This window comes from Corvus moneduloides, chromosome 3 (genome assembly GCF_009650955.1).
Source record: "Corvus moneduloides isolate bCorMon1 chromosome 3, bCorMon1.pri, whole genome shotgun sequence".
In the NCBI taxonomy this organism is placed as follows: domain Eukaryota; kingdom Metazoa; phylum Chordata; class Aves; order Passeriformes; family Corvidae; genus Corvus; species Corvus moneduloides.
The window spans coordinates 114801099-114827781 of record NC_045478.1 but is presented as its reverse complement, the minus strand read 5'-3'; the positions used below and the strand labels follow the sequence as shown (position 1 = coordinate 114827781).

Below are 26683 nucleotides of genomic sequence, written 5' to 3'. Positions count from 1 at the left end.
TGTTTTTCTATTGTGTATTTTCTGGTAAGATTTAAGTGATGATGAAACTTTTTGTCACATATAAAAAGCAGTCACTTCCTGCTACGTAAATGTCCTGGTACTGGAGACATGCATGAAATACTTGGGAGTGCTGAAACACAGTTGGGTTTGTCTTTATTGCAAGCTGTTATTTCATTAGGACACAGGCTGGCAATGACATGGAAACACTCCCTGCGTGAAATAGTCTAGAATGCCTTTTGATCAGTGTTCTACTTCAGATCTGTGTTTGATATATCCAGCTTGGCACTTGGGTATACGTACAGCTATACCTATGACAGCATTTGACATGTCGTGTGGATTGTGCTTGGCAATAACTCTTTAAAGCAATGCATAAGTGCACAGCTAGGTATTCCTGTCCCCTAGACAGACAGGGAAATGAAGCCAGGGGAATCACACAACCTGCCCGAGGCCACAGCAAAAGAGCTGAGATAAAAACATAGATATTTTTAATGCTAAAATATATAGAGAATCACAGACAGGCTTGGGTTGGAAAGGACATTAAAGTTCATCTCATTCCAACCACCCTGCCATGGCAACCGACACCTTCCACTAGACCAAGTTGCTCAGAGCCCCATCCAACCTGGCCTTAAACACTTCCATGGATGGGACATCCCCAGCTTCTCTGGGCAGCCTCTGCCAAAGCCTCACCACCCTCCATATTCCACAGTAAGGAATTTCTTCCTAACATCTAATCTTAATCTCTTTTAGTTTAAAACCGTTCCCCCTTGCCCTATCTCTATAAGCCCATGTAAGAAGTCACTCTGTCTTTTTTGTATAGATACAGCTGTAGATTACAAATTCCTACTATAGCAGCAGCTGCATGCAGAGATGTACATTTAAACATGCAGTGTCCTCCCACACACTGCAGTAGAGGGCAGGGTCCTTTAGTAGGACTTCAAGCAACCCTCAGCAGCTTTCCATCATTTCAGTGCGTGTCCCTGAGCACCCACCCACCCAGCCTTCCATGGAGCTCCCATAGACCGTCAGTGGTCTGTGAGTGAACTCACCCAAGGTGCAGCAACGCACCAATAAATTGAAAACTCACAGCATGTAAAGTGCTCTCAAAGTCACCAACTAACAAAACCCCAAAGATCAAAAACCAGGAGGAAATATTTTTGCCACTTTCTTTGCACTAAGGTCAGTGCTGCTGCTATTAGACCAACTGTGCTTTTATACCCAAAGGAGGGGTTTTCAGTTCATGAAATATGGCTGTACCCTTCTAAAACTCTGGTGTTAGGGTCCATTCTACTGCAAAAAGTGTGTTCAAGACCAGTCTGAATCAGATCTAGTGGAATGTGTTCTTGTCCATGATGGGGGGATTGGAGCCGCATAATCTTTAAGGGCCCTTCCAACCCGAACCATTCTGTGATTCTTAAAAAATAGCCTGAATCCTGTAAGCCTTGCAGAAGTTTACTAATTCTTATCAAGTGCTGCTAACAAAACCACCTGGAAGCTATCCCCATCAAAATTAAATAAAGCCTGGCAAGGAGAGCAGGGCCCAAGGTAAAAAAACCCAATCAAATGTACTCACAGCCTTGAGCTGTGAAGGTGCCTACTAAGTGAACAGCTCATGCATTTTAACTCCCATCTTCCTGTGCTGCAGTGCTCTTGATTTTGGGGTTCTTTGACCCACCTATTCATAGCTGCGAAGTGAGCAGAATTTAATCAGGCTCTGACAGGGCATGGTTGATTTTAATACCGGCCTTCAAAAAAGAGCTGTCAGTCAGGGGCGAGCTTTAATACCTTCAACGTGGAGCTCCTTTACACTTCTGCTGCAGTTGACTGGTGCTTGGTCAGCAGTGGAGGAGCTGGGCATCTGCAGAAAGCACTGGGGGTTATCTGGACACTATCGGGGGAGTCCATGGGGGCTATTCCTCACCCTCTCTAAAGGGGTGGTGTGACACTCTAATGAAGCTGGCATTTTCACACCACATGAGAGGAGCGATTTCCTTGTTGAATAAGGAGCAGCTTTCCTAACTGCACATCCCAAAAATCCTGCTGAGCTTTTGTGGGCCAGCAGGCAAAGTAGGTTGATAGTTACTTGGTTTAAACCTTTCCTTATTGTAGCTGAAATGGGCATAGTGAGGACAAAGGTTACTTTCCCTACCTAATCTCAAGTTATTTTAGCTGGAGATGTTAGATAAAATAGTCAGTGACTGGCAGAATGATAGAATAGGGTTTAATTTCAGATTTACTATCTGCCAGTACATGCCATTCAATCAGATAAACACAGGATTTCAGCTGTCATCACAATATCTTATGCATACTTAGAAATAGAGCAGGTTTTCTCACACCAAGAAGAAAGGGAACAGGTTTATATATAGGATGTGTACAGTCAGGAAGCTATAAATTTTGAAATAGTCTGCCATTTCTAGAGAGATTCCCTATTTTTTAATTAAGGAATTATATTAGAAGTAGTAGAAATTCTCATGGAGAAGTTTTATCATTTTCAGCTGCACTGAATAAATAAAAGTAAAGGGAACACCTTGAGAAGTTGGACTATACAGAATGAGCCAAATGTCTGTAGGATTCTCAGCAGAGAATATGAGTCTATGTAGAGACTCAGAAACTTCTCTGTGTGGGAATATTCTTCCTCCTCTGCTTTATACATTTCCGCCCCTGCTCTTTTGTCTGTTCTGGTTCATTGGGCCTATCACTTTTAATGCTTGAAAGTCTGCAAGACAGAGATGGACAATAACAATCTAGCAACACCCCAGCAATATCTTACTCCAATTTTCACAAGAAATGTAATTTAAGCAGTGGCTGATTAAAGCTTCCCTCCTGAAAACACCCAACTTAGGCAGAATCATAGAATCATAGAATGGTTTGGATTGGTAGGGACCTTAACGATCATGTTAGGTAAAATGTAACACTTCTTGGCAATGAGGCCTTACGTTATTAATTTGTGAGTATGGAGGTGAGTATGGAGATGAGTATGGCTTTTTGGCTTGAGCCCATAACTAGTATTTGAGTTTTTTATTATAGTCCTTTTGAAGAGCAGCTGATGCCATGGTCCAGCATATTTTTAAGGTCCAGCCTGGTTTGTTTATGAGGGATGCACAGAACACCTTGGCTCTGTAAGCATCATATGAGCAGACAGCAGCAGGCAGTTTTCTTGCTGACAAATCTGCCAGTAGGCTTCCCTGCTCTGCTGTGCTGCCTTCTGTCCTGCTCACAAGCCTCCTTCTTCCTTTACACCGATGTAGCTTGTACCTTCAGTCTCATAGAGTGTCATAGAATCAGTAACATTGGAGAAGACTTCCAAGGTCTTCAAGTTCAACCTTTGAGTGAATTCCACCTCTCCCACTAAACCATATTGCAAAGTGCTACATCTACTCATTTTTTGATCATTTCCAGGGATGGGAACTCCATCACATCCCTGGGGAACCTGTTCTAGTGCTTAACCACTCTTTCAATGAAGAAATTTTTCCAGATATCAAGCATGAACCTCCCCTGGTGCAACTTGAGGCCATTACCCCTTGTACTATTGCTAGTCGTGATATTACCTACCTAGGCTGATCATTAAGGTTTTGTCATCACCTTTAGTTCCGAGATGTCCTTGTTAGAAGATGCTGGTATTTTCCAGCATAACCAGTGCTTGCCGGCTTTCATCCCCTTTATTCTACTGGGCTGCTCCAAAGTGAGCTCAAAAATTATGTCCTGAGCTGTTCAGCATAACAGTGTCTTTGAAGCCAAGGCTTGGACTTCACTTCTAAGACCAGCTGCAGCAAAAAGACAGCATTTTCTACTGAAGATAAGGGAAATAATTCACGTCTTGAGAGCATTCCTCTCACCGTTTCCCTGCAGAGGGAGGCTTATGATTTTTCTAGCACATGCAAAAGCACTCTTGAGCAGTTCTGCTATGACGGATTGTCTTATTGCGCATGGAAACACCAGGACAGCATAAGATGCCAAATTTCCTATTGCTTGTGCTTCATCCCTATGTGGATAAGCTCTTATGCGCTTCAGAGAATAAGATGATAACTGGGTCGCAGGTCCCTCAGCTCAGCTGTGAGAGGGTCTTTTTGCTTTCCACAGACCCCTCCAAGCTGGGTTTTGGTTAGAGGCATTTTGTGCTGGGCACTGCAAACAAATAACATAAAGGAATCACAAGGCTGAAGTCCAGTGTGGGTGTTTTTCAGCCTTAAAGGCTTTTGATTTCTGGGCTTTGCTTTGTTTTGCTTTTTTTTATTTTTGGTCTGTTTCAGAAAAGTTTTTCACATACAGTGATCTCCCAAAGAATTTATTTGAACTCATTGGTGGGTGGTGCATACATTATGGGCTGTGGTTTCACTGATATGCTCAGCCTCACTAAGTAGATGGCATATTAAATGTTTTATTCACCCTGTGTGCGACCTGTCATCTAATCAGCTTTTGTGTTTCTGCTGCATTCTGTTTGTATTATAGTGAGAATAAATGGTTCATGTAAATTAAAACCACATGAAACCTTTTAAAGCCATTTTAAAATACTAAATGGGTTTGCAAATAGGTTTGTTGGACAAGGGTTGGAAAAAGAGCTCTTTGCTTACCCATTTATTCTTCTATATGCTTATTAGAAGTCCCTATGTGACTTTTTCATCAAACTTTGCATCCCAGTTCTCATCTGGAATGCTGAAGTCATTTATACTGTGCTCAAGAGCAGTTTGCATAAACAGAAGGTAGTTAACAAAGAATACAGTTGTGAGCTGCAATTGCAAAGGTTATTTTATACATTATAACACAGATGTACAATAAAGTCAAGAAATGTAGCCCTGTTTTCTTGTTTGCCTGGAGCATAAAAGTGTGTTGGCTTAAAAGATTCTTTGCCTTTATTGACTATTGTTGCCAATAAGGATGATTTTGATGCTTTCACTGTGAATCATTTTTTCTTGCAGGTGGATCGTATCATCTTCTGCGTCTTTTTGGAGGTTGACTACAAAATTTTCAAGAAGAAAATGGGCGAGTTTTTCCCTCTAGGTAGGTATAGTAATCAAGTACCATTTGACTTTAAAAAAGGATGCAGCAAAAATGCAGCAGATGGCATCTTTTCTTCTTTCCAAAGCCAAATATTGAAATGTGAACTTCCTTTAAAGATCAGCTGCACATAGAGGCTCTGATCCTGGACAAATGCAGACATCTAAAATGTGTGAACCATTAAACTACTTGTAATACTGCTTTTGTATGCTCAGTACGGCTAATCCCTTTATTCCATTCTGTATCTTTTCCAAAACTTGGTGTATGGCACTGGCTCTCTTGACTCTTGAGAAGGAAATGATTTGCACTAATGTAGCTCCTAGTGTATATTCGTTTTCCACACACTTTGTACACACTTTCGTTTTTCATTAACTATGCTGGTAGGGTTTCTCCGGGTCTGAAAAGATACTGGGATGAGAGCCCAACTGTGTCTGAATGAGGACTTTAAACTTGAGCTGTCCCTGTGCAAGAATGAATGGGAGAAAGATGGCTCTCACTGGAGCACTTGGGAAATGTTAGCCATTCATCTTGGATTTCACACAGGAGGTTGCTTTCTAGATTTAAGGAAACCTGGTGGATAGTAAATTTGCTAATCCCCCTCCTCCTATAAGCCTGTGATGTATTTTGATCGTACATCAATAGAAATCTGCTCTCCATAATTTTATCAACCCTAAAATGCCTCCTATTTTATTTTCCTTTGTGCTGACATCAGTCTGACTACATGTGAAAAGATCCATATTTTATTATTTATTTATCTCCCAATATTCCCCATGCTGTCTGTCTAGTGGAAACAGCCCTGGAGTAATAGGAAGCAGAGCTTTGGTGTGTTCAGAGTCCCGTTAATTTCACGAGACTGTGTTTTCACTGTAGCTACAGTGGTTTTTTCCTTTTGCTTTGCTTGGTAGCATGGAAATTGTGATATTTTTGTCTCATCTCACTAGAACAAAGCTTTTTTGTAGATGACTTTGTAATCACCAGTTTGGAGTGATTGGCAGCTGAAACTTAAAGACCTATTGAATTATTCAGGTAGCATCGAATGATGTCTAACTGCTTAATAATATTTTTGTCTGGAGCACACTGAACATGCATTTCAAAAAGCTGCATTCATGTCTAATCCATTCATTGTATGGTTTTATTTTTTTGTCAGCGTACCCAACCCAAAGGATAAAGTGGCAGTACCCTGCCTACTGTTGCTGGCTCTGTTTCTGCCCTTCAGTTTAAGTGAGAGAAGAACATAGCATCAATTTGTCAACAAATCAAGGGTATTAATGCTCACTTTCATCACCATGGCTTTGAAATTGTGGTGTAAAGCCTGGTATTGTTTCTATAAATGTAATCCCCACTTGTGTTTGAAAGTCTGAGAGACAAGAAGATGCTTCAGAGCTGTATCGTGACAAGCCCAAAAGCAGAAAGAGAGCAAAGAGGAAGATTTATTTTGTTTGTTTTTCAAAACCTGACACTGTTGAACTCCTGTCTACAAAGAACCTGTGTGGCTGGGTCTCATGTTATAGAAAAACATATAATTGCATTACACCACATTATGTAGATGATCTGCCATACCATAGTTTTAAAAGTATGTTTCTTCTCATGTATGTAACAGTTTTATGATTTTTTTTTGCTCGAACTAAAATTTGGATTCTGATATGTCACCATAGAGAGGTAGTCATGGTAGGAACCCTCTAAATCCAGTGTTTTGCATATGTGGCTATACAAAAGGTTCATCCAAAGTTCACAACTGTCCAAAGAAAGTTTAGTTCTCAGTATCCATAATTTAGGTAGATTATTATGGGATTAGGTATAGATTATTAAAATACCTTAGGATCTATCATCATAGATTCCTCATTGCAATTTTCTCATAACTAATGATTTGGATTTTGATACGCCTTAATGTTACTAGGCATTTACTGTCTGGTGAGCCAGAGCCTTAAAAGGAACCAGTTTTGCATCTAAAGCTTTTTTTCTGACTCAGTGAAAGATTTCCTGTGGGTGGATCCAGTAGCCAGGGATTCAGGAGGTTTTTATTTTAGTGGGTTTTTTTTAGTGTCTTTAGATCTTCAACTTGTGAGGAGACAGGGAGAGGCAGGACAAATATATGCTTCCCAAATGACTCTCTGTAGTGTCACTAGAGAAATGGTCAGTATCTGGGTCTCTCTTCTGGAGTGCCCTAACCATTAATGTACAGTCTCAGGCTTTCTTTGCCAACTTGAATTGACACTTTTCCACAAGGTACCAACACTTCAACAGATGTCAGCTGAAATTAGCCCCATGCTAAACTGCCTCCTGGTGAGAACATCAGCTAAAGGTCTGGATGGAGATCACCAGATGACCATCATGTCTGCTGTTTGTTCCTTTTATCAGGTGTCTCATGAATTGCCATCTATATTTAACATAGCAGACTTGGACAAGTTATCAGCAGACTCCCCTACTGTAGAGATATCCCATCTCTCTGCAGGACTGTTTTCCCGCACAGAAGACTTAGCTAACATGGTTCTGTGTCAAGGAGTTAACAACTGCCTTTGGCAGTAAATTCCTGATATTTCTACTGTGGAAGAAATTAATGAAACTGGTGGCTTTGTTTTGGTTTAAAGGAAATCTATTAATTTAGTGAAATTAAAGTCTTTAAGGATAGACTTGCCCTAAATTTAAATTGATAGGACACTATCTAAACACAGGAGAGAATAACACTGAGGTATTGCTTTAAGCTTAGAGAAAAAACATCAAGGCATTTTAAAAGTGCATCTTGCATTCAGAAGCATTGTGAAATATATCTACTTTAATAGATGTGGACAAAACTGCTTAGAAAGAAGAATATATTCATGGAGTTATATACATAAATAGTTATTACTTTAAACCCACTGCATTAATAAATCCAAAAAGACATGCAAGTGCTTGAGCTAGTCAAGTGATAATGAAATGAAGCTAGAATTACACCTCAGTGCATTAGAGTAAGTGGAATATAGATACAGGGAAATTGTTCCATTAGTTGAACATATCATTAAGCCTATTTTGCTAGTGGAATGCCAAAGAAATTAGTCAAATAATAATATTGATATTAAGACAACTGCCAAGAGCCTTGTCATTTTCAAACTTTAAATATATAGGGGAAAGAGACAGACTTCGAAGTAATGTCATGTCTTAGCAGTGTAGCAAAGTTGTGCAGTAACAGAGCAATTTTAACTGTCTCAGCATTTCTGATTCAATCTCAGTAATAACACTTTACAAAAACCAAGCCAGAGCCAGCATGCTCCAAGGGGGAGCAGAGCACCACTTAACTCAGATATAGGTTCTCATGCCAGTGTTGTCCAGAAAAGTCCTGTTTTGTTTAAGTAAAAGGTCCTAGTCCAGGCAGAATTTTCTGTTGATCCTCTGAGGTTTTGCTGAGAAGATTTTGTATGTTCTGGTAGGAAAAGAGCAGTAGAAAGAACAACTTTGTTGGCTTAAGATGGATCACTGTTTTAATATATCAAACAGTGCCACAGTAATGGTTTTTTTTCTTTATATGAATTGAGTCCTATCTCCTTGTGCAATGAAATAGCCCAGCTAGTCTCTCTTCACCTGTGTTGTAACATTTTTCCTACGTAAACTGAGAGAATGTCTTTCAAGCAAATAAAATACCTTTGCCTGCAGTTCTGGCTCACATGTGTAGTTCTTACATTGCTGGATTCATTGCTATTAGTAGTATGAGTGAGTTTTCTGGGAAAGGAACTGCTATTTAGACCATTTTTTCTTTTGGAATGCATTGCTTCTTCTAATAGAACTCTATATGGAGTCCAGACATTAGGCATTACTTTTATTGCTAAGTATACATATTTATAAGACTTAGCAGAAAATGGAATCCCCCTTGAAAATCTAGATTTGCCAACATTTACTTTGAACTAATGCATACTTCTAGGATTCTATACATAGGAGGAAAATTAGGAGTATTTGTAAATAGTTGCCAGCTGGAGGCAATGATACCTTTTTTCTTTTCCTCCTATATTCTGTGTACACAAAGCTACTTAATATGTCAGACAGATAATCTTGTAAGGACCTTTGGCAAATGCTTATTTTTTCATGGTGGCTGTCATATATTATAAACGGTTTATCTTCAATTGTAATGCTTAAAGTATTACTAAATCTACCACCTGTTATCAGTGGATTGGAGAGGAGAAACTTTTTTTTCTGAAAATGGTTTTTAGACAAAAATAATGCTATAAAAGGGATGTCCTGCGAAGCTGAACCATCCAAGGTTATATTAACTTCTTGCTACTTTAAACAGAGTAACAAAATTACTTCACTAAAACATTGCAAAAATTTTTGGAGAAAGGACATTTGCACTTTCATTAGGCCAGCTGATAGATGGAAGGTGCATGCTTTTAGACTTGTGTCCTTTTAGAGCTAATGAAAGGATGCTGAGCCTAAGAGATTTTTTTTTTAGTCATGATCAGTTGTGTTAGTAAAAAGAGAGCGATATTGCTTCATCTTGAGAAAACTTTCCTTTCCCTCTATTACAGGTTATTACAGGTTATGATATTTAATGCGTTTTCTGCTTTCATCCTGGTTGATGAAAACACTATTTCCCCTACTCAAACCATATGGATAAGAGCTACTGCCTTACAATAATTCTCCTATTACTTCAGGAGGATGCACAGCATCCTGCTTGTGCATAAAATGTGCGAATATATTAAAATTGCAGAGGAAATTCATTGTTAAGAGATCTCCCAAGCTTGGAATCAAATTGGAAACTGTCTAAACGGCTGAATGAAGGGCTTTGTATTAAAAAGGCCAATCCCTGTGCTAATACATGAGCGAACTCCTAAGCAGGGACTGTAATTTCTGTACTGGTATTGAGAGGCATCGCTCTCTCTGCTTACTATGGCAGACTGCACTGGGGCTGGAACAGTCCTGTGCATGAGCAAAGGAGTCATAAGTTAGCCCTTAGCAAGTAATCCAGTATCAAATGGGTAATTCATCTGATAAATTTAGCCTCTCTATTTGCATTTGCAGTGTTCATGAGCCAATTTGTTTCTGTAATCCATCACCTGAATGTATTCCACAAAGTATTTTTCATGGGCTTTATTTTACTCTGTGGAGAGGTGCCAAGCAGTTTACTGGAAGTGCCCAATATCCTTTATGGGAGGTTTCACCTGGGCAGTGATTTGCCTCATAAGTCACAAGGCTCTGTTTTTCTGAGTTGTTACGGCTGGAGTACAAAGGCCACCGGGGCTTGGGGTCCTGCAGAAATGTCCCTTAGGGAGTAAAATTTGGGGCAGTTTGATATCTCTTTAGCTTTCTTCTCCTCATCAATAAGGGCTATCCTGAAGGTTTTGGTTGCAGCTGTTTTTCCTGCCTCCATGCAGATTTTCCAAGTTGCTATCTTCACAGCTGATGAATGCCTGTGATCTCACAGGGTGAAACTGGAAGCAGTCAGACCATTGTATTACTCTCTTCACTGCTTTCCCTCACAAAGCTTGCAAGGTACTGTTTGCTGTCTTGCTTCCTCAACCCCATAGTTCCAATAGAGATGTTGTATTGGGTTGCTTAGGGGACTCTGGTTTCTCTGCCTCTTGTCCCTTGGAGATCCTGCTTGGCTTTTCAGATGGTGACTGTGCCATGACCATGCATCCCTTTCCTTTCTAGTGCTGTGTATCAAGCCACTGAGAGCATACCAGGGTACCCCTCAGTATTTATGCTGTCATAACCATCCAGCATGCTCTGGATTCCATGCCAGCATTGAACATTCCCCTCAGATTTCCAGTCTTGTGTAAGTCTTGTGTTGAGGCAGGGATGAGTGAGGATTTTTTGGTGGGTGGAAGGTGGAAGGCAGCCGTGGGTTTGGAGAAGTTGTGGCACACTGATGTTTTTATGAGGGTACAAAATGCTCTCTGCATCCCTTTGAACTGTCTTTATATTGGAAGACCTCATACTCAGATGGCTCCTGCAAGGCCCCTTGTTGAAGAATTTATTCAAAACAGCTGGGGAGAAGCACAGCCCCAGTGTTATCCCTGATGGTTCCTCAGTCCTCAGTAGTGGAGGCTTCCAAGGAAGCACTGCCCATCTGGGGGAGCTGGAGGAGCCTATGCACTAAAAAAGGATGTTGGCTTTGCTCTAGTTCTCTCCCACAGCACCTACAGATCCTGATAAAGTACCCTCCAGTGTAAATAGGTTGCTGTAAAAATTGTTCTCAATCCGAAAGTTTAAATGTTTAAAATACCTGTCCATTTTGAAACATGTCTGAAAACAACTTACCTCAGAAAATCGCAAGGTCACTTAAAGCTAAATGTGTTCATAAAACTGTAAACCAAAATTCTTCTATGACTTTCTGTCTTTATTTGCCACGGTAAAGATTGTGCCAGTCCTACCACTCATTGGGGTTGTCTGTTTTGCCCATTTTGCCAATGTCTCAGTGTAGTGCAGGAGGGTGATCAAGCAGCAGCTCTGGAGTGGTGCTTGGGGGACAGAATATATAGCTGATGGTTCAGATACTGTTTTCAGCATCTTAGGAGATATACAGATCAAGAAAGGGTTCCCAGCACCTTCTAACATGGCAGTAGGTTTCCAGTACCTAAAAAAAAGTTAATGGGTAGCTTCCCACTTCCTTTTGAAGCATAGTAAAACTTCCTGAAATAATTTTATGGCCAACTGCTGAATTGCTCTAGACTTTGTGTGTTGCAATTATTGGTCACCCAAAAACATGGTTTGATAGAGGCTTGTGATACTGTCTACACTCTGGTCTGGAAAACCGTTTGCTTCCTCAATCCTGATGGCAGCAGTGTCACAGCTTGGAGCAGGGCATGGATCAGCAATGGGACCATAACCTATAAAAGTGCTGTTGTCAGGAGCTTTTGCTTTTGCTTTGCTAAATGGAGCCTCATCTTCTTTGCTTCTTGGCATCTTGTAGAGATTTTTCATGTCTCCTTTTGTGAGACTGACAACAGAGCCTGCAATCAATCCAGAAGTCGGGGGAAATGCCTATTTCTATGTATTTGTCCATTCACTCCAAATCCCTGAGCTTTCCAGTTCCTGGGAGACACCTGTATAGAAACTGCATTGAAACAGCAGTGGCAGGTGGATGAGGATGCCCTTGAAGGCACAGGGGTCATTTAGATGCAAGGATTGGGTTGCTATGCATGATAACAGCATGGGTGAGCACAGGAAGATGATGAGCTTGGTAATTAGGTGAATACAGAGCGCAGATATTTACCATCTCTTGTAACACAAGGAGTGCAAGGTGTCCCAGGAAATGATGAATCAGGATGAAAACAAGCAAAAGGAAGTAGTTTTTCACCCAGCACAGAGCTAGGATCTAAGAGTACTTGGTATGAGGTGCTGCAGAGCTTGTAGGTTTTAAATACAGTTTAAAAAAGGATGAGCTCAACCAACAGAGGACTGGTGCAATGACAGCTATTCATCTTCATGGCCTACGTGTGACCTTAGGCTCAGGGAGTGACTGGCATAGGGAAGTGTGTTGCTGTTCTCTTCTGTACTCAGCCCTTGACACATGGATCCCTGGCACCAGAAAAAGAACAAGCAGCTTTTTCTGTTTAATACGTTATGTGAATACATCTTTGATCAGAGATCTTTTCTTCCTACTCTGTTGGGTATTGTGGCATCTCATTAAAGCATTCCAAATATCCTGTCCTCTCTTGCCACAGACTCCAAATGACTTCATGTGCTCCACTGCTTCTTATTTCCAAGGATGCAGTTAAATTCGGGTTTGTCTCATTTGATTGCCTTTGCCATAGGTTACTGATGAGATATTGTTAGAACCTTGTATTTGCAAATGTATGACCATATGCAAAACATGCCATTTTGTGTGTGTCTACTAGATTAACATCCAATTTAGCACTTGTGTGAACAAAAATATTATTTTCAGTATTTTAGGGCAGAGAGGAAATAAGGAATAGGTTATTTTTTAAAACCTGAAACCTGTTTCCCCAAGAAGTGCCTTGGTCCTTTTACATAAGGTAGAAGCGTCTGGAAAACAGAAATCCAAATGGGATCCTGATGTGAGTACCATTTCCTTCACTGGAATAAGGTTGTCCAGCTCCCTCACTGTGAGAACAGCAGTTACTGCATAGTCTTCGTATGCAGCTGAGGTTCATATGGTTTGTATGGTATGTATTTTACAGCAGATCAAGTGATATAGTTCATAAAAGAGGTCATCAATGTGATGACAAAAAAGCCCCGGTTCCTAACTTCTTAGGAGATTGGTACTAAGGATTTCTATGTGATGTGGCTTCAAAAGCTACAAACACATTCTACCTTCTGTGAGGCTCCAGTGTTGTGGGACTGGTTTAACTAAACAACACAGGAAGGAAACCGGTGCTACTGCTGCAGTATGGCCAGGATGTACAGAGTGTATCAGTGAAAGTTTCTTTATAATCAGACAAAAAAATTCAATGAAACTTGCTCAGTATCAGGTGGAGGTTTATATAGTGCCTGCTGCTCTGTATGCAGGATTGCATGATTAAAGGATAGAAATGTTCAGAACAAAAAGAAGTCCTATTTTTACTTCCAAAGCAGAAGAATGCACTTTTTTTGTTAAGGATCTTTTTGTTTTGCCTTTTTCTTGGTTTTTCCTTCATCTTAGGAGCACTGCGGATGAGGGAAAGTTTTATAGAAAATACAACTTTTTACTAGGAGAGGAGAAAAGAGTCAGGACTGTTTTAGTTGATCTCATCTGCCAGAGATTTCCAAACCTGCTTCTCCTCAAAGAAAATATTGCCTTTTTTTGTGCTATTTTCTGTGACATTTCCTTAGTGGAGAACTGAGTTGGAGGAATCAAAACAACCAAAAGAGCTGGAGAGATCCTGGGTTATTGCAAGCCTCATATGTACGTTTGGGCTTCGAGAAACCTTCCTGTGTGGCTCACTGTGCTACAGCAACATTGACTCTCATGCTGAGGTGGACATAAAGCCTGTACACTGTCGTGAAGCTCTTTTTGGGTATCAACAGTGGTTGTAAGCCACCAAAAGAAGTGATTTTTCATTTACTAGGGATTGTAATAAGATATGAGATACGATTATAAATCTCCCTAAGGCTGTGAAGGTGATCATGCAGTCAGGTGGTTGATGCTTCGGGATAAAATTTTGGAAAGACAGGTGTTGGAGAGAGAAATACAGAGAGTGAGAACCTGCTTGGTCTTTTCAGCTGCTGGAAACATGATATTATCATGGTTTAGATGGTTTGCCTCAAGCGGGTACCCTCGCCCACACTGCTGGCTGCTCCAAGACTGGACACAAAAAGTTTTTCAAGACTGACCCAAAACGGGATCAGTTTTCCTCAAAGGTAAAATGGGATCCGTTTTCCACTGCTGCACTGCTCCTCCTCTGTTATCCCAGTGGAAACTGTACAGGCAGATCATGGAATACATGCTAGGGAAATTCTTGGCAGTAGGAACTTTTCAAGCCAGACCCATATTTTTGCACTGCAAATAGCTCAAGAGGATGGCTGCAGATCTCAGTGCTGAAATTTTCAGGGGTTTATTTTTGTTTGAGTTTTTATTTTAAGACATCAACAGTATGATCACCAACTTGTCATTTCAGCCTCCTGTACAGCTCTGCCCATCTCATTTCTCCGTTTGCCAGAGCATGTTCATACAAGCTGCAGAGGGGATTCTTAGTCCATTCCACAGTACCCTCCCTGTTCTCCCCTGGTTTTGGTCAGTACATGGAGCCACGCTTGCAAGGAGGAGCAGACTGAAACATGTAGGTTGACTGACAACAGGGAAACATCTGGAAATCAGGAAACTGCAGAAAATGCTGGGGAAAGAAAAAAATCCTGAAGGATGCAATTAGGCAGCTGAGGAAAGGTTAGAGGGAGGCAGGGAGGAGCCAGCAGCATGCAGTGCTGTTGGGGAGTGCCAGCAGCCCGGGATGCAGGACCTGAATGCAGATGAAGCAGCAGCCACCTGCAGCATGGAGCTGGCTCTCATGTAAGGGCTTCTCAATGCACACACAGTTAAAAATAAAAAGTGTTTGTACAGTGCTGGCTCTCCACATGCTAACATGAAGGAGAATGCAAATGAAAGTGTGAGCAACAAGGAGGAGGTGGTTTAATGGCTTTGGGGATTAGCAGCAGTATTTAGAGCCTTTCACCTCTCTGTTCCTAACATAAATCTTAACTCAGATTGATGGTTGTAGCCATCTGGCTTGTGTCTGCTTGTATGCCACGACTAGGGAGACAGGGAAACAACCTGACCAGCAAGGCAAAAGGCAAAACAAAATGAACTGACAGAAGAAGGCATCCTCTTCTCCAGTGTCGGTAAGAGCAGATATGGTGTAATTATTCCATTTCCCAAAGCTCAGCAGATAACAAGGGAGAGGGCAATGAAAGAGCCACAGGCATCACTTAGCACATGACCCCACCAGGGAACCTGTGGCTTGCACAAAAGCTTATGCTCTGAGCAACTTGCTCCCAAATGTAAAGCTCTCTGATCTTTAGAGATCTAGTTACCCCAGGTAGCCTGGGGGTTAGAGGGAGACTTTCAATCGTAGGTTGACTTTCAACTGTAAATTATTTTGTACTTGAGTGGAAACTGTTCTCCCACACATCACTGATCTAATACCTTAATTCTATGTAGTATACCTCAGCTTATACACTGGGAAATTTTGCACTCTCAAACCATATGACACATTTTGGATTAGAAGGTTTTCTTGTCTCCTAAGCCTTCTAAATACTGGTGTGACTTTTCCTGGGGATGGGCTGACCCTTTCTGGTAGTCAGTGTCAGTTTTCCTCTCACTCCAGACTGCAAGATCAGTCATTCCTTTTCTAGCAAGGTCATCTTGGTAGAACTTCCCAAAATCCAGGGCTTTAATGGGGAAGCGATGTGAAAGGTCATTGTTCTACTTCTCCAGCCAGAGGAATAACCAAGTGTGGGTAGATGTGTGCACACACTAGAGCATGTTTTGCTAGTCAATTATCTTTCAACAGCTCTAAAGTGAGGGTGAGAGGTACAGAGGATCTTACCTCTGGTCTTTCCAGTGGGGGAGTTTGGACAAGAAATATTGACAATATGTATTTAAGGAAATGTTTGCAGCTGACAAAGATTCACTCTTAGGTTCTTCTGTCATTTTATCCAGTTTTGCTTTGGGATTGAATGTCTGTGGTGCGTATTTCAAACAAAAAGAAACTTTTCAAAGGCTTCCTCTAGATGGGGTAAGAAAATGTATAAGGAAAATTTAAAAAAATTTGAAAAACAGAAACAAAAACAAAAACCCATCAAACAAAACTAGGTATAACAAATCTTATGGTAATCTTGGCACTGATTTTGCTTTGTATTAGGCATGTAGAGCTTCAGTAAAAAATACTTTTACTTCTTCAGAACCAGTTGCCAAGAAACTGTCCTTAATATCATTTTTTTCAGGGGGTAAGTGAATGCATTTTGGACATAGACTTCTACACCACTGATTTTTATGTCAAATAATTGGTTTTGGCATAGAGCTCTGTCAGCTAAACATGGTGTTTATCACTTCAGCCAGCCACACCAAGGTCAGTGAAAGACAATGTTTTATATTTAACAGGGAAATGCTTCCATCAGATGGATTAATAGTGTGAGAGTAATAATTACAGACATATGAAGTGGCTGGGGATTGCTGTGTGCCAAAGTGAAACTCAGACTCATATCTAGATTGGGGTAAATTTTTCAAAGGCACCACAATGACTCAGAGATCATGTCACCAAGTTATTTGGAGCCAAACTTCCATTTTCAGAAATGATGTGGAGACTCCGCTGCCTTTTAGCAAGCCTTAGGTAGCTCTTCCCAGAAAAAAAACAGCCTTTAATTCACAATTAGTTCACAAAAGCAGTCTTTGCCTCTTCATAATTATATTGCATAATGACTTCCCTACTTTTTAATAACACCAGATTTCTTGTCTGTGTCCATTATCACCAGCTTAGAAACTATTCTGTTGCTTTGGGAATTTTATTATCCAAGTCACTTACAGAACTATAATTAAGAACTTCCACAGAAGAGCAGGTGATATATGTATGTTAAGATATTATATTCTGCTGATTTAGTGTCATATCTTAGATTAATTTGAAACTTTATCATGCTGATTTCATTACAAATGCTTCCATGGAAAGAACATGTTATCGGAAACTGAATAATTAATAATCTCTATGTTACCAAATGTTTTCTGAGCAGTTTGTTGAAGAGCAGCAGAGCTCCAGTTGAAAATCCTGGCTCTGTTGAAGCCAACTACAGAATTCCCATGGGCTTTAACAATATTTTTCATTTTCTTATCTTAAAAATTACTTGTCAAAGCTCCTTAAGGTTATATGTATGTTGGGGGGTAGGATTTTTCCTTTTGTTTCTTTCTCTTAGGGAATTCTCTCCCATTTGTTGCTGAGAAAACATAACGACCAGTACTTAAGGGAGACAAAGAATGTAGCCACGGAGGATGGGGATGAGTGCAGCTGGTTGCTACTCTCTTACCTGAGGGATTTTCTCTTGGGAAGGGCAGAGTTACAGCGGGAATTTGGGCTGGGGGAAGGGGCTGGCCACAGCCTCTAGCTCGTTCTCACTCTCGACATTGGAGGGGACACAGGCTGCAGTCATTGTGGGGAGAATTCACCACCACTGAGGGGTTCCGTCTCCTGCTGTCTTCTCCTACCATGAGTGAAGCTCTGCTCGTAAGAGTGGCCATTGATTGCACTGGGACCTTATTAACACCTGACTTCACCAAAGGACCCTTCACCATCTGCTCGGGTGCCTCAGAGGAAACCCTGGGACTCTGAGCCATGAGCCCCTCTGAGGAAGCCTCTCCCGGCCCTGTTCGGGAGACAGGGATGCCACTGCCCAGCCCCGCCGTTTCTCTGCCGCTGCCCTGGATTTTTTGCTACACTGTAACCCAACACCCAGTGCCTGCCCAGACACCCCATGGCTCCTGCTACAGCTCCAGAGTTTCTGATAGATTTTGTTTGCTACTCTGGGATCTGCTCGTCCCTGCCGTTCCAGCTTGCTGCTTCCAAGGCTCCTGCTACAGCTCATTTCGCTATCCAGAGGGGCACCGGGATCAGCTGCCCCTGGGGCTTTGCAAAGGAAACCCTTTTTCCATCCCTTCCGCCGTCTCACCCGCCATTACCCCGTGAGGGAGATGCGGTCGAGCTCGCGCCACAGCGCCCCCTGCAGGCGCGGGGGAATCATCGCAGCCACCCTGCCCGGCCGGGAGCCCCCAGCGCCCCTGCCGGCTGTGAGCGGAACTGCACCCAAGGGGAAACCACCTGCAGCCGAGAGAGGCTGGTGCTGGGCTGCTGCTCTGTTTGCTGCTGCTGCTGCCGGTGTTGTTGTTTGTTTGCCTTGTTATACATACACATGCTAGTAAAGACCTGTCGTTCTTTTTCCCATATCTTTAATTTCAAATTTATAATAATTCAAAGGGAAGGAGGTCATATTGTCCCCTCTAAGGGAGGTTTCCACCTTCCTTGGCAGACGCCTGTCTTTCAAACTGAGACAGTATACAAATTTATATTTGAACAGTATATGCCTATGTGCCTTTTTCACCTCCAAAGCAGTTGTTTGAAGAATAAGGAAAAAGGAAGTAAAATGTGCAGTGACTTTTTTCAGTCCTTTGGGCCAGTACTAAAATGTACTCAAGAGAAATGTAATGTGCTGTTGTTTAGTGCCTTCTGAAAGTTCTGCCCTCCAGATCATGTCTGAATGAGAGGGAAAGGGGAGAAGGGTGGATGCAGATCCATGTACTGAAGATTCAGAAAATTCTCACACTCCTGACTTTAATGCTTATAATGAATTATAATTCCCACCGGAGGTCTGTATTATTAACCATTTTTTCTGCTCTCATGATATTTGGAATAAAGTTTCAGGCTCCAAATCTTGATAAGAGCAGCGCCTAATCCTCATAGCCAGTCACATCATTTGGATCTCAGCAGAGTTTCTGGTGTAACATTCTAACCCTGTAAATTTGGACCTAAATACTGCTGTTAGTTTCCATTGGCACTGCTTATTATATTGCAAAGCTCCTTTGGCCGTCATAATATGCATATATTCCTGTTTGAAAGATATTAAGCCTCAGACAGAAGTTGTGGGCTTGCTACAGAATTTGCACAGGCCCAAATCATAGAATTATAGAATGATTGGTTGGAAGGGACCTTAAAGATCATCAGATTCCAACCCACCCTGCCATCGGCTGGGACACCTTCCACTAGACCAGGTTCTCCAAGCCCTCTCCAGACTGGCCTTGAGCACTTCCAGGGATGGGGCATCCACAGCTTCTCTGTCAACTTGTTCTACTGCCTCAACACACTCACAATGAAGAATTTCTTCCCAATATCTCAATTAAACCAGCCTTTTGTTAGTTTAAAGCCATTCCCTCTTGTCCTCTCACTACAGGCTCTGGTAAAAAGTCTCTCAGCAACTCCATTTAAAAGGATATAAACAGAGATTGTATGAATCAGGAATATAATTGACATAAACGTCTGTGATCCGTGAGCTCTCCATTAGATGATTAAGGCTCTGGAACATTGAATTACCAAGATGTTAACTAAGGCTAATAATTTCTCCTTTTTTAACTCAGCAAAATAACTTGTAAGAAATTCCTTTGTTACCAAAATGGAACTTTTTCAAAAGGAATCTGCTTTCCTTGTCTCTCATCCTAAGCTTAAAAATGTTTTGTTCCTAGCTAGCCCAAGTTCAGTCTTCACAGAATCATTTTGTTCTTAAATCAGTTTGTCTGGCTGGCAAATATTTAGTAACTTCCTTGTGTGGTTTTCTAGTAGGGTAGCTAGTTCTCTTCTTAGCATAGCCAGCTGTTCCAAGGAAACAAAGCAAACTGAAATGTGTCAAGTAAACCGAAAGCTCTGCAGGAAAGAGAATGGAATTTCGTATTATACCTGTCTTAATTTGTAGAATTGTGTAAATGATGCAGAATTTTATTCCCTGTCTTTATTCCCTGCATTTCCTGTATCTTGTAGTAACCAGTATCAAAACCTCCTTTCCCCATCCAGCTCCAGATTGCACTGCAAAATGTTAAATAGGAGATAAGTTATGGGCAATTTGAAACATGGAATATTTCATTTTAGATGTTTGCCAGTATTCCTAGTAACCTTTTTCCTCTAATTTTTTTTTGACAGATGATGCTAATGAAGAAGGGGCTCAGCTGAATGAAGAGAGAGGTGAGTAAAGAATATGTTACACTAAAATATATCACTTCTCTGAAGCATAAACCAAACTGAAAAAATTCTAGAAATTAATTGCCTTAGTCAAGATAAGCAGTCCTAATCATTATTGCCAATGTTACAACAGTCATCTCTGGTTTTTAACACAAAATTAGGGTGAACCATCCCTGATAATAAATACTGCAGGGTAAGACTGGCTGAGACTACTTTTTTAATGTCATCATCTGTTACGAGCTTTTGGGCGATACTTCATTGCTTTTTATCAACAGCTAGTTTAACATGAAGGGGAAATAATAACAATTCTTCAGTGTCTTCGTCTGTAAAAAAGTGTGAATAGACCAATTCTTGAGTCATTTGCCATTCTGAATTGTGGTAGTGATTTGTTCGCAATGTAAACAGTAGCAAAACTCTTCCACAAACTCTTAAATACACTGAGCTTGATCAGACAATGGTTCAGATGATTTTTTCCTGGTCCTCATAATTTGCTGTTTAAAACAAGTGTCACTGTTTAGGGTTTGTGGATGACATGAAATGGAAATGATGGATAGGTACAAGGGGAAGAAAGGCCAGAGGAACAAGAAAAGGAGAGGACAGAGGATCAGATAACTCCCATAAGGACAAAAGCTTCCATTCAGGAGACTTCCACTAGTTTTTTCTAGAAAGCTTCATCCACTTAATCTTGACCAGGTTTTTTGTAACAGGCTTCCACCACAGGACCTTCTGATACTTTCCCTGCTGACTTCACCTGGAGGCCCTCAGTGAACATCTGTTCCATATGGATCTCTATGCAGTGAAGGACCTCCTTTTATGTGGATATACTCTTCTGCCTCTCCTTCCAAAACAGCTAATACCCCTAGGTCTTTGTGACCCTGATCACATCATGGTCCAGTGACTGGAACATCCAGCTCTCTTTATGAAAACATACAGGATCAGAAAGAGCCACGTGGAGAAAGGCAGGGATATACTAGCCAGAAAATAGAGGTAAAAGCTTTTGAAGCAGTATGTTGGCTACTTAAATTGGCAAGATTGTCCTAAAGACAAATGGATTATGATCATTTATGCAACCACCTAATTACCTTAGAAATTAGAAATACTTGAAGAATGGTGCATATGCATAGGTGTGAAAACACGGATATACACAGATAGATAGGTGTTACAGATCAGTACATTCTTTTATGGCTGTTCTGGCCTGTTGATTTTATTACATATAATTGTAATTACATTTTGGTGTCAAGATTACTGGATAGGAACTTTCAGTAATTTTAATACAGTTAGTGTGATTGATATAGTTGTATGAACATACATAAAAGTAGAAAAAAAGAGCCCATCATTATATAACAAACATTTGCCAAAGATAATCCTGCAGTTAAATTTGCAGTATTCATCTAACATTTCCAATTTCATTTTTTGTATTTATCATGACGTGTATTTTTATAAGCCAAATTATTTTGCATTTTTTGTCTTGTTGTTTTTATGGAGATTATGCAAATTAAATTGGTGTGGGATTTTTAAAAAGCATTTTAAATTAGAACTAAAAAGAAGTACAATTCTACTTAATAGCCAATCTCTTATTTTTTGTCTTGTATCCTTCACAGATTCATTACTGTAGGTAAAACTACATAGCTACTCTGGGAAATTATCACTGAATTAATCTGAGGAAAATATTTCCTTACCTGTCTCTTTCTTTTGTGCATATGAGATAGATCACATCAGAGCTGCTCTCACAGGTCTTGGATGCTATGAGCTTCAACAGCACATCCTTGGTTATTTCCTTATCAGTTGGAGACATTTTGGGAATCAGTGCATTGGCTGTCAGCAATCAATACCTACAGGGCTAAAAATAACTATATTTTGTATATCCACCCCAGTAGTGTAGCAGATATACAAAAGTTATTCCTTTTTGACCTATTTCTGTATGGAGTTTTTAATGATTGTAAGATGTGTTTACTGGAATTATAAATACAAGCACAATTTTTGCATTGAGGGGAGTTTTCATTTTTATACTCAGATTTTTACCAGTTTGGAGGATATCTGCTTTTTACTCTTCAAAGGGGAAAATAGAGAAGTAACTTCTAGTCACCACTTCAACATACTAATTGAATAATCATTCCTCATTACATTTGACTTCATGGGTCATGACTGCAGCAGATGGAGTCAACAGTTGGCACCAGTATTGATAACCCTTTGTCCTTGAGCTGTCCATATCCAACCTGCTTTGGGGTGTTTCTTCCAATTCTTTTGCTTAAAGTGAAAAAGAAATGTTGGATTCCTAGAGAGCACATGTTGCAGACTACTGACATGTACAGGACCTTTGGTGGAGATTCAAATCTGAATTTTACCTAAATTCCTGTGCCTCAGCTTCCTTTTGGCTGGGTGTTTCAGAGGGCCAATATCAGACCAAGAGAAAATACAGAGAAATGCAAGGACACAAATGAGCTGTAGGCTCTTGTGTCTGTACCAATCACGTTTTGAAGAATGTGGTTGGATGATGAGATGGAGGTTACAGAATCAGTCCTAGTTTAAATCTGGTGGCAAAAATTAAAGGGAAAAAACCCCCCTGATCCTGGTTTGGTGTCTGCTGAAGGCAGTGGGAATATGTCCATTGGCTTCAGTGCACACCAGATTAGGCTTTAGGAATAGATAGAAAATTAACTGGGAGTAAGAAATAAGAGATTACCAAATGAGTGTATTACTGAGTAATGGATACATTACAGAAGTAATCTATCTTTTGTTTCTACCACCCTGAAGTGCAAATACCTCATTACATACAGAAAGGCCTTTTTTATTTGATTAATCTTCAAAATAAATAAGAGAATATCCTAATTACATCTGTGTCCTGGTTTAAAGGACAGGTGTCTGCCAAGGAAGGCAGGAACCTCCCTTGGAATGGAAAATATGACCCCCCCCTCCCCTCCAAATGATTATAATTTTGAAATTAAGGGGCTTTCAGGCAAAGATATAGGAAAAGGAATAACAGTTCTTTACTGGTACGTATATGTATAACACAGCAAACAAACAACAATGACAGCAGCAGCAACAAACACAACAGAAATCCAGCACCAGCCTTCTCTCTGCAGCAGGCCCTTTCCCCTTGGGTGCAGTTCTGCTCACAGCCGGCAGGGGCGCTGGTGGCTCCCGGCCGGGCAGGGCGGCTGCGATGATTCCCCCGCGCCTGCAGGGGGCGCTGTGGGGTGATCTCAGCCGCATCTCCCTCACGGGGTAATGGCGGGTGTGCCAGCAGAAGAGAGAGAGAACGGGCCTTCCTTTGCAAACTGACGGGAAGCAGCCAGTCTCAGTGCCACTTGGGAAACTGAATGGACTGCAGCAGGAAACCTCAGAAAGAGCAAGCTGGAACAGCAGAGGCAGGCACACCCAGGGATGGCAAACAAGATGTAGCCCGAAGCCCCAGGGTGTTTGGGTGTCAGGTTACAGTGTAGCAAGCAGCCCTGAAGCAGTGACAGAGAACAGCTGGTCTGGGTGGAGAATCACTCCCCTGGGCAGCTCACCTGTGATGGCTGGTCCCCGGGTCAGGCTGCACAGAGGGGGCGGCTCCAGCAGGGGACAGGTGCTCCCGGGTGCCAGTGATACGCGCACTGGCTCTGGGCTCCCAAGCAGCAGAAAAGCAGAGAAGCAAACCAGTAAGCTCCAGTCACAGTGCCAAAGGAAAAGAAAAAAAACAGGCAAAAACACACGGCAACAAGAATCTCTCTTCAGAGGGATCGCGCCGCTTGGCCGTGGAGACAAAATTGCCCCACCAGAAGGAAGCAACCATGCTTCTCCCCAACTCCCACAGGTTAGTTCTCACCCACTGCAATACTCCTGGAGCTAGGGGGGTTGGGGGGGGAGCAGCGACCACCCCGGACACAAAACAGAAACAGAAATAAAAATTAGTATGGGATAAAAAACCATCCCCAAGCCAATCTGCCAGATAATATCCATCAATATCTACATTGATACTATAAAATCACCCAGCAGGAATGACCATTTTGGCAAGTTTATCACATAACATCACTGCATATACTGGACATACTAGAATAAGAAAGACATTTAAAAATAAAAATAATCCACTCTTACTAAATATCCACACTCAAATCCACTCTTGTAATGGCATTTGACTAACAGGATTTTAACCTATCAGTCTGTTATTCTGAATGCTGAGTCTTGTAACAGTTGCTGGCTTAATGGCACCATTTAATTTGAAGTGCTTTGAGGCTGTCATTCGTCATGCAGTAGGTGTTAGAAGGGTTTGAGTCAAAAGGGCAGATACAGTAATAGCAGGTCCGGGCCTGTGCAGGTCTACATCTCAGCTTTGCTTTGTGAATGATTTCCTATATAAAACAAGGACTGGATGACCCAACAGTCAGTGTTTCCTGAGTGTTCTAATTTCCTTTTTTCTTTTTCCTTTTTTTTTTTCTAATGGTAGGAGAATTGACTTATGTCACCACATATTAATGTTATTATGTGCTGACAGAAGTCAATTCTCTTACAATTACCATTTAAAAAAAAAAAAAAACACTCAGGAAAAACTTTCAATTCTGAATCTGTATTCTCCCTCAACCTTGTTCACCTTCAGTCTCTGCCAGGTACCAAAGCCTTTTGACCTCATCTCTAGTCTGTTGCCACACTACTGTCATTTCCCATCAAGTAGTTGTTCCTAATAAAAGCCCTGCTGGTTATGCTGTTTCTATTCTGAGCATCCTAATTAATTACCTATTCATTACTTAGAAGCCACAGGCAAAGATGAAGGATCTCATTCACATTAACAAGGCCTAATACCTAATAACACCCTATTACAATCAAGATACATAAATACAGAATTTTTTTGCATATTCCACTGTATGCACACCCTTACACTTGGAGATTGTTTTTTGGAGGGAGTATCTTTTTTCCTGAGAGGAAAGTAGCAATCCCTTGCAGCAAGGCAAATTTGGAAGTTGTGAAGGATTTTGGAAATAGGTTACTTGGAGGCAGACTGAGATTTAAATGACTTGTTGACCCCCTGAATTAGCCTATAAAGAAGAAATATTTCTCCCCGTAGTAGAGCTCAGAAACCTTTTTGCACAAATGATCACAATTAGAAAAGCTTTTAATATTATCAGTTCAGACACCTGTCCAGGTGTGCTCTTTTTAAAAAGAAATTTGCAGACAAAATTTCTGTAATATTTAGCTAACTGTTTGGAACTGGTGGAGAGCAGAAAGGGTTAAGAGTTGTATTTTGATCATGGTAAACATAGATCCTTTTCTGTCTCTGGAATAAGGGATGTCTGCTAAAAAATAGTGAAATTGCGATTGAACTCTTGTTCTCCTGGGACACTGCCTTTACATCCTTTTGTGAGCATTTTGAAAGCTCTTTATAGAGTGCAAAAAGATCGTTTCTTCTTTTATCTACTAAGATAGTAACAGTTCTGACTTCTCTGAATGTTCACCTCCTCCCTCTCAGTCTTTGGCTTGTCAATTAAGATGTTGGTTCTATTATCTAATGTATTCTAATAGTCCTGAAAGACCTGGCTGGACATTTGCACTTTAACTTGATTGACATTAGACGTGTGGGACTGGAGGAAACTTCACAGATTGGTTAGATGATACCATTCATCAGTAGAGAGGCAAGTGTTGATTGAAGCATTCCTATTGATTCAGTCCCCTAATGTGAATTATTCTCAGCCAAAAAAGAGAACATAGTAGGTAGTTCAGAGTGGCATTTGAACCAAAGAAGCCATTGATACGGTCCACCATAAATATTCAAGTTATTTTTTAAAAGAAATTGAAAGCATTGGCATGAATAAGTCATCACAAGTCTGGTTATTTTCAGGATCTCTCTTTTGTATCAAAGTTCTTGTTGAAGTCTATCAGCATTGCTCTTGAGCCCTTTAAAGGGTTGACAAAGCATGTCTTTATTTGGCAGGTTTTGCCTTTATTTTTCCCCACGGATTTTCTTGTGGTTACTCCTGCCTTCTTCACTCCAGAAAAGAATTCATCTTAGCACTTGAAAACTCCTGTTTTCCTCAAAATACAGTGTCTGAATTTCAAATTCAGATGAGCAAACATGATAACATGACACATGACGTCCTGTATTACGTGCACTCAGGAAGTCTACCACATGGGATGAAGTCAAACCTCAAGGGTTGTTCTGCTTTGCAGTAACTGGCTTTACTTACTGATTGCTAAGGACCCTTCATGCTCTGAGCTGTATGTAGTTCTAGAAAGAAATGGAAATTCCCTTCTAGTAGAAATTTATAAGAGCAATGATCAGTTCAGCCTTTTTTTTTTCATAGTGGTCTTTCATTAAAATTAAGAAAGTGAGATAGAATTTAATTACTCACATACAGATCTCCATTTTGGAATTTTTGTTGATATTTTGAGCTTTCTTGCATCTTCCTAATCCATGGCTCTTCTGGGTTTTTTGGGCATAAGTAGGATCGAATAACCAGTTTTCCAAGAGGGGGGGCAGAGGATGTTTCTGTGTTCCCTGGGCTCCGTGCAAAGCCAATCATTCACTCCCTTTTTGTCTTTTGAATGAACACAATATTCTTAGAGTTATAGAATATCCTGAATTGAAGGGACCCACAAGGATC

At 40.9% G+C, this 26683-nt stretch overlaps 1 protein-coding gene across 8 annotated transcripts in view; it reads left to right on the top strand.

Moving 5' to 3' along the window:
- MACROD2 (mono-ADP ribosylhydrolase 2) overlaps positions 1-26683 on the top strand; it is an 882739-nt gene that overhangs the window by 782604 nt on the left and 73452 nt on the right. For all 8 annotated transcript variants that reach the window (XM_032103642.1, XM_032103645.1, XM_032103644.1 and 5 more), the window contains 2 exons: positions 4914-4995; positions 20067-20108. In XM_032103642.1, the coding sequence (XP_031959533.1) occupies positions 4914-4995; positions 20067-20108 (124 nt within the window). The remainder of the gene's footprint in view (positions 1-4913; positions 4996-20066; positions 20109-26683) is intronic.